At 42.5% G+C, this 8597-nt stretch overlaps 1 protein-coding gene across 4 annotated transcripts in view; it reads right to left on the minus strand.

The window, feature by feature from the left end:
* Window positions 1–8597, minus strand: part of iqsec1a (IQ motif and Sec7 domain ArfGEF 1a) — a 128555-nt gene that overhangs the window by 63794 nt on the left and 56164 nt on the right. Inside the window, exon 1 of one of the 4 annotated variants that reach the window (XM_008414095.2) lies at window positions 3257–3692. The exons of the other annotated variants lie outside the window; for them this stretch is intronic. Within the exon in view, the coding sequence (XP_008412317.1) occupies window positions 3257–3375 (119 nt within the window). The 5' untranslated portion in view covers window positions 3376–3692. Of the gene's footprint in view, window positions 1–3256; window positions 3693–8597 lie in introns of those variants that run through there. 4 annotated transcript variants of the gene reach the window in all.

Below are 8597 nucleotides of genomic sequence, written 5' to 3' on the forward strand. Positions count from 1 at the left end.
AGATCATGTGCATGCACTGCACAACCTTGAATAGTGTTGTCTTATGCAATTGAACCATGCATCCTACAGTTGCAGTCTGCAGTGGAGGCATATTCAGAGCAGCGCTGCCAGTTGCATACTCCCTCAGACTGCAGACCAAGCACACTGTGTTGTCAGAAGGCTCAATCTTATAGCAAAGGAATGTGCCGTCAGTGCCTTACAGCTCTGGTGACGCACTCTATTTTTCATCATCGCTGGCGTCACTTGAACAGGAGCACTGCATTAAGTATGACTCCGCCAGGGATGGGGGGGAAAAGGGCATTCCTCCTGGAAACGTTTCATAACACGGCTGCCCTCTGAGGATACATGACATTATATCAGTTGAAGGGTAAAACCTATTGGTGTTTATCTGGAGATTAAATAGTACAGCTTCTCCAAGGAATCGATTGCAACATGCTGCTATGGGTAGAAAAACAACCAATGCACTGTGATCAGATCTAAAGGCATTTTAAAACAAAACAAAAATCATGGTTCTTTTTTGAGCCCAAGTTATACAAAAACTACCAGCAAGTCTAATAAATTTACTAAATATAATTAATCTGCAACATAAAAATGCAACACAAGTTGAAGCCAAAAAGTATTTTCTACATCTGCAAAGTGTATAACTAGCACAAAAAAAATCAGCTGTTTACTGGTGGGACACTTAAATATCCAACTTCTTTCGAATCAGTGAAGGCAACAGATAAGCACTTGTTGGCCATGCTGCCAGTGACACTTTTTATTGTGAATGCTACTTCTGATGAAAGACTCGATGTTGGCAATTATAAGGATCAGTAGAGTGTTTAGAATGATGACGATTTAGATGGTAACACAGACTTTTTGCTATATAAAAGTGAAATATTCAAGTTTCTAATTTCTAGGACATTTGCCAATATACCTGTTTTATTCCGGCCATCAAGAGCGAGACAGAGAGATTTCCAGAAGATAACAGGAAGGCTCAATTAGGTACAAAATGTTTCTGTTTTTACATTTTGTAGATTCAAATTTCTTTCTTTTATGATAATGTTTCTCTACCCTGGTCTCCAGGGCTGACTGCCCTGCTTGTTTAAGGTGTTTGTGTGCTCCCACACAACCGAATAAAAATAAATTCCTGATTACCAGGCTTCTGCGGAACTTAATGGCAAGCTTAAGAAATAATGCGATTATGTGAATCAGGTTTGCTGGGACAGATTCACATCTAAAACATGAAGAACAGTGGTTCTGAAGAACAAGAGATGAGAGTCACAGTGTATTGGAACATACTGGATAGGTTGGTGTGTTAAGGTAAGAATTCACGTCTACATTCTGCAGGGAACATGCGAGAAAATCGGACTTTTCAAATTCTAGCTGTGCCAGCCACTCTAAATGCTAAGACGTCAAAAGCCTTTTAAAAATGTCAACACTTTAAAAATTTTGTCTTTGTCTATAAGTAAAAGTTAAACTGCTTTACAGTGACAGGTCTTTCCCACACACGCAGTGATGTCGCCTCTGCCAGTCTAAATCATTAAGGAGGGCTAGAATAGTTCCTTGGATCTTGTTCTTTATACTTATTTATATAACTGTAAAAAAGGTTGCTTTTTTCCTTTACTTTATCTGTATGTTGTTTGTACAGACCTGAAAATGGCTTGCCTCTAGCTGTTCTGATCTGCCTTTTTGTCCGTCAAAATAGTGACGTCTTATCCTTAAAAGCTCGAGAAACATTTCTGGTTCTGGCCCTCCAATGAGGTACAATCAGCTTTAGGAATCCAGAGGGCTGCTGAGCTGCCAGCTATGATGAAATGTGATTTTCAACAGAACGTCCGTGAATCCAACCCCAGTTATTGGCAAGACACTGGCGGTCTTAGTACCCATCCCTCACAAATCTCCTTTGTCCTCCACGAAGCAATGTTAAACCAAGTAGTGGATTTGCATCATCTTTGTGAGATTTGTCCCCTGAACCGGTCACATCACTTTGTACTGCCAAAGCTTTTCTTAGATTGAACCAGAGAAAGAGAAAGAAATCAGTCATTGCAGAAACAGATGTCCACCTGCTTTTTGTGCAGCTCCAAAAGCATATCAGATTTAGGAATGTAGTAAATTATTCCTCATATTGTTATACTGAGAAAATGCACACAAGAAAAGATGCAAGGCAGTGATTTAGTGCACTAAAAGAGCAGCTGCAGCAGTTTGCCTTCAGAAGGCTAAATGGAGACCAGTGAAGGTCTCACATTCATTAAGGAGACTGATCCCCACCTATCATGCCATGACAGGGTCATTTAACATTACTCATCAGCGTGTACATGCATTTGCAAAATATATGCGAACATGATCACAGGGATTTATAAAACAGATATAACAACATATTTAATTGTATCTCTCCAGAGGAATATAGTTAAAAAAAACCTTATTCAGCTGATTGTACTGTGCACAAGGCAACACAAGTCGATTTGAAGAATTGTTACACAACTACCCAACGGTAATAAAACAAGCGTGACATTTTGTCAACCTTTTGTCCTCACTGGATTCCTAGATGGTTTACTTTGGAAGAATTGCAAACCTTGCAACACACCGACTGTGTGTAGGATCCTAAAATAAAATGAGAGACCCAGCCGCATTTTGCACGCACACGCACACCCCGACTTACGAGCTGTGCCACACACACACACGCATACACGCACACACACACACACACATGCACGCACGCACACACACCGAGATTGTACCAATCACGCACAGGACCACAATCACTCCCACAAAAATACAGCAGAGGCTGAAAGGGACTCATGTGCCCAGTACGAGCTGTCACAGCATCATGCAGAAATGAGTCATGTTTCCCCGAGGCTCTAAAAGCATCCCTCACATGACTCCACTGTGATCACAGCTACAACGGCAGCTCCGCAAACACAAAACAACCCCGAGGTGTTATCATGTTACATGAACACACATGGCATTCATGCATCTTGGTGCTATTGGAGACTGCCATCCAAACAATAGCACACTGCACCGTGCCACCCATCCCCAGAAAACGTTGTTTACAAAGAGCACAGGAAGGGAACAGGAGAGACACGGCAAGGTCTGAGAGTCGTAGGTGACTCAGCATGGACTGTGGAGTGGGCAGACACAGTGTTTTCCTCTGCCACCCACTTGACTGCTCTGCCTGTGAATGGGAGCTGCACCAGTGCCGCCCAGGCAGGCGAGCCTCTGCCCGCCCGCCCGTCTACCTGTCCGACCGTGTTCACAACAATCAGGCTTTACTCACATGTCGTAGAGCCTGTAGCCCATGGCCGAGCCCGGTCTGCTCGGGTGGGACCCGGGGTCCCGTGTCCTCCGGGGGTCCGTGCTGCTCACCACAGCGCGCCACACGCTTGGCTTGTCCATCCTGTCTTCTGGTGAACGGGACGTGATGGTGGGACGGCGTGTGCACACAGGCTCCCTCACTCAGACTCACTCACTCAGACTCACTCACACTCACTCTCCTTCCCAGTCACAAACATGGGCTGCCACAGAGCAGTGCGTGCGTGATGTAATGAGGAGCATCCAAGAGGCTGACGGACGGTGGGGAGGTACGGAGGGGTGTGGAGGACCAGCAAGAAAGGAGGAGGAGTGGGGAGGGGGTGTGGAGTCCGGCAGCTAAATGAGCCGTGTGGTGTGCAGCCTCTGTTCTAAGGCATGAAGGATGATTGGTAATTCTTCACAGGTAGGAGTGTCGGCAGCGACTACCACACATAAATAAATGAAAAGAGGGCACAACCCGCGGGGAGGCTGCTGGGAGGTTCACTGGGATTACTGTGCATCTCGAAGATACTGGGAAGCATCTGCGGATACGTCTCTGCACCCTCTCATCTACTCTCAGTAGTACAGTCCTCAGATGGGGCCATTTGATTGGCTGCAAGGTCTCCATAGAAACAAGAGGATGTGTCAGAGGTAGGGCTCATTATTATGCCTCCTATTTCCCCTCCTTTCCATTTTTTGTTTTCTCTCTCCCTCTTCTCCAATCTCTTTTCTCCTCACACTCTGAGCCCCACCACAGCATCCCTCTCTCCGCTGGAATCAATGATTTTTCTCTGCAGAGTCCTTAAAAACACATTCTCATTATGATCCAAAAAGCTGGTGATACCTACAGGGTATGCTTTCTTTTATATATTACATTTAGGGGGAAACATATATCAAATAAAGTATGCACCAAAAAATCCACTAGGGACCGGGGTGTTCGGCTCTGACCAGGAGAAATGAGCAAAAAAATCTGTTTCCAGTCAGTGAACCTGCGATACAAATGCACCACCATATCATAGCAACAAAAATACTACTTGGAGTGGAGGCTGTCGGTAAGGTAAATCTAATTTTAGAAATATGAAAACCCAAAGTGAGCTATTTTCAGTATATTGAGCTGTTAAAAATAAAGTCGGGGAAAGCACAAAAGCTGCTGTAAGCTAAATTCAACACTAATAATAATAATAATACATTTTTAGTTTGGTTGGTTATTTCTTTGTGATAATAATCATTCCTGGCAATTCAGGTCAGTTAGTAATTAACTCCAAGATTCTTCAAAAAGTTGTTGTAGACGTTGTTGGTTATGGGCACAAAGGATCTGCTGCAGCAGTCCGTATTACAACAAATCTGAAGAAGCCTCCGACTTAAGACATTTTATTGATATCAGCAGTCTGAAGAAGATGATCAGTTAGCTACATAATGTTGATCATTTTATGAAGAATCATTTCAATTTTTGATTGGTAACAAGAGAACATTGACATTCTAGTTGGTCTCCAAAAGTGGTTCATTCCTCTGGCTCGGGTCAGAGCTGAGAGTTAAGAATCTATTTCGAGGCAGAGTTTAGTGGAAACCAAAAGAACCGGTGCCAAGTCAACGCTAGCTTCCATTAAGCACTGCTGCTGATTTGATGGAAATAAAAACTCCTGAGAGAAATCATTATCGGATAAAACTGCTATCCGCAGACCAGAACGTTTCAATCTTGGTAAGTTGGAGATCAACCGCAAAAATCTCCGACCTGCACTAGAAACTGAGTAAAAACTTACCTATTTAAATATTTTACAAATCAGTTGCTGCTAACATCTCTGAGCTTTATAATGCCAGACATGCCCAGAGACGTATGGCTTGCACAGAGATTGCATCATAAAACCAGAGAGGATGTCTGATAAGCTCTGCTAAGGTCCAAACAATGGCCATTTTATTTCAGTTCTTTGATTAAGAACTGAAAACTGACATTTTGGCTGAAAAATGAGTCGGAACTGATGCTGTAAAATACATAAGCAGCCACATTGTTCTGTGCTTCTGCTAAATAATGCAGATGATAATGTTGTTCAAGCTCTCACCAGGTAACGGCAACTAAAGCGGGACGGTTGTCAGGGATGGGAGAGCATGAAAAGAAAAACAGACACCTACGTGCACACACACACCTACACACTCACACACTAGTTTGTATTTCTACTCATATAAGGGTTTTGACTGCGATTAATTTCAGTATGGAAGTCTGTAACTCTAACCATTAATAGTATATTTCTAAATATAAAAGTGTCTGCAGCATTAGGACCAGGCCTTAGTCCCTGAAAGGCCCATTTGTCTTCAGAAGGTTAATGAAAATACAAGAAAAGTTCATAAAAAAGGAAACAAAGAAACACACACCTACACACAATCATGGAACAGAAATCCCAGGCTGATGGCCTCCAGTCTTCAGAGCGGCACGCTTGATGCAGTGCTGTTGATATCTTGATCTTTAAGGTCAAAGAGAATAATAACATCAGACCTCTGTCTTTTTGTTAATGAACCTGTCTGGCGTAGTAATGGTGTATGCACATCATCTAATCGTGATTACATCCACTGCGTAATTGCTTCAGTCTGTAATCATCAAGCATGAGAGCTCTTTCCGCCGTCAGACATACTGATCATGAAGGGCTGCGTGAGACCGTGCATGCGATAGGACACCCCGTGTGATGTGTGAACAAGCACAGCGCCACGTTACATCTGAAACAAGCTCTACCTTTTATTTCACTCGATATTCTGAATGCCGGGGCCTCCGACTTACAGAGCTTTGCACTTTGAACCGCTTAACTCTTGTAATGCAGCTCTTCTCATGTCACTTCTAGACAGTTCATTTGTGGGAATTTCCTCTAAATGTCAAGTAGAATTCCACCAAAGCTTGACATGTACCTTCACTTCCAGGCCAATTTGCGTGCCCTCACTGCTGCACAATGTGTGCACTACGTGCTGGTGTGTGAGAACAATGGCTTCTTACAGGAGTGGAGAGGAAAGCTCAACTCTGCAACTGAAAGTCGTGTCTTTAAGATTCAGCAAAGACCGGATGTAGGACCTGTGAAATGCACTATCCCTGTACACCAATAGCTAATTGAAATACAAGGATACAGCTTTAAGGGGATCATCTAGTTGGTATCAAAACACTATTTTATGTCTGTCAACGTGTGTTCACTGAGGTTTGGTTTAATTCAGCAAAGGAAAAAGGAGCAGTCTGACGCAGTCTTTGTGGAAGACTGCAAATAAGACGCCACAGAAAAACCCAATTTAAAACTTATTTCAATGATTGATCTATTTTTCGAGACACATTTCAAACTTTTTTGAGTTACTTTTGATAATTATACCTTTTAGCTAACAGTAAATTCCAAAAAAAAGTACATTGTTATGTTATGTTATGGCCATGTGGTGGCCTAGCAATCATGGGGACTATCAAGATCTGCTGGCTTGATAATTGTCCAGCAGATTGCAGGGGAAGCTACAAAAGGGCACACGGTAAAAAGCTTACCATTTAACCAGGTGCTGTATCTACATATATTAATGAATAGTTGATTGGTAGGAAGAAGTACTGTTGAAAAATGTGTACCCCCTACAAATATAACCACTGCTTTGAGGGAATTGGGCAGCAAAGTTCATCAGAGTTTGTTGTACAATACTTTTCACCACACTGACATATCCACAGGCTGCAAATGTCACATTGCTTCTGCTATATGCATAATGAACCAGAGACAATGTCAGAAGTGTCTTACCTGGGCGGAGGAGGAAAAAGACTGGACTGTTGCTCAGAGATCTAAATTTTCAGGCAAATTTTGCATTTCTTCTAGAGTTGAGAGGCATGGAGTCCAAGCTGCTTGGGGTCCAATGTGAGGTTTTTTTTTTTTTGCACTAATGATGATTTGAAGAGCCATGTTATCTCCTGATATTGATCCAGTGTGCTTTATCAAGTTCAAAGCCAGTGCAGCCGTCTACCAGGAAACTTAAAGCACCTCATGCTTCCCTCTGCTGACGAGGTTTATGGAAATGCTGATTTTATTTTCCAGTGGGATTTGGCACCTGCCCACACTGTAGTACGAACCGACCCCGAGGCAGCTGCAAACTACTCCACGGTCGATATAAAATCTCCCTTGGCATTGGATCCCTCACAGGCCTGAATGTAGACCTAAACTGCAAATGTACAAAAAGTTAAAGGCACCCTTTAAAAAAAACTGACAGCAGATCCAACTTCTTGGAAGCTGCTTTGTGGGCTTTTAGATGAACAAATATTGCACATGTTGGTGTTCTTCTCCCATCCTCCCCGCTGTCCTCTCTCACCATATGGCCCCTTTTTGATCCAGCTGGCCTTGGTGAACAGTCTGATGTGAGCTGCTTAACTCTAGCTGCAGGATTCTGTTCAGGACTGCACAGACGGCGTGCACTCCAAATCACAAACCCACACAGTGGCATGCACAGCTTACTCATTCTTATTAGGGTAAAAATACAAAAAAAAACTCCCCAATAATCTGAATTATTAGTTTATTCCCAATTTCCATAGTTTTTCTATTTGTGCAGTTTGAAGTATTTATTTCTCACAGTGGTCTCAAGTTTTCCTAAAAAAATGTAAATATCTTTTGAAACCATAAGCAATTTTAAACTGAAGAAATAATTCCTAACCCTCAAAAGAAACTTTAAAAATGTGTGGTCAGATTGCTTTGAAGCATATCAGCCAAGGAGAACATGGCTATCAATGAGCTTGGTCCTGCAAAGCTGACCTGTCAGCTTCTGAATGAGAACATTAGAACCTGACTGATAAAGAAAAATCTGAGCTCCAAAGAATTAAAGCTGCTTGAGAAATCAGAGGAAAGGAAGCAAAGCGCTAACCCTGGCCTTTGGAACACAATTTTCATAAATATGTTGCAATTGCTGCTTTTTCCCCCTCTACTTGATCAGAAAACAAGGTGAGCTATAAATTGACAAAATCATTTTCCTTTGAGGTATGTCTTGTAAATCCAAAATGTTTAGCTAATAAATAATTGCATGACATTTGTGATCTTCGGTTTTGTAGCAAAGTAAAAGAAACTAAATGCAAAAGAGATTTTTTTATTTTTTTTCCCCCCAAGAAGCCATATGACAGATTTTGTGAACAAAAATCGGAGTGGGTGGATTTTGTTTTCCTCCAGCAGTTGTGTCCTTCTTGACCTCCTTCTTGTAGAGCAGTAGCTGCTCAGTGAGCAGCGCCTGGTAGGAACTGAACCCACTCATGAGACGACACTCATCACAACAGTACAACTCTCTCTCTCTCTCTCTCTCTCTCTCTCTCTCTCTCTCTCTCTCTCTCTCTCTCTCTCTCTCTCTCTCTC

Source organism: Poecilia reticulata, linkage group LG7 (assembly GCF_000633615.1).
Source record: "Poecilia reticulata strain Guanapo linkage group LG7, Guppy_female_1.0+MT, whole genome shotgun sequence".
NCBI lineage: Eukaryota > Metazoa > Chordata > Actinopteri > Cyprinodontiformes > Poeciliidae > Poecilia > Poecilia reticulata.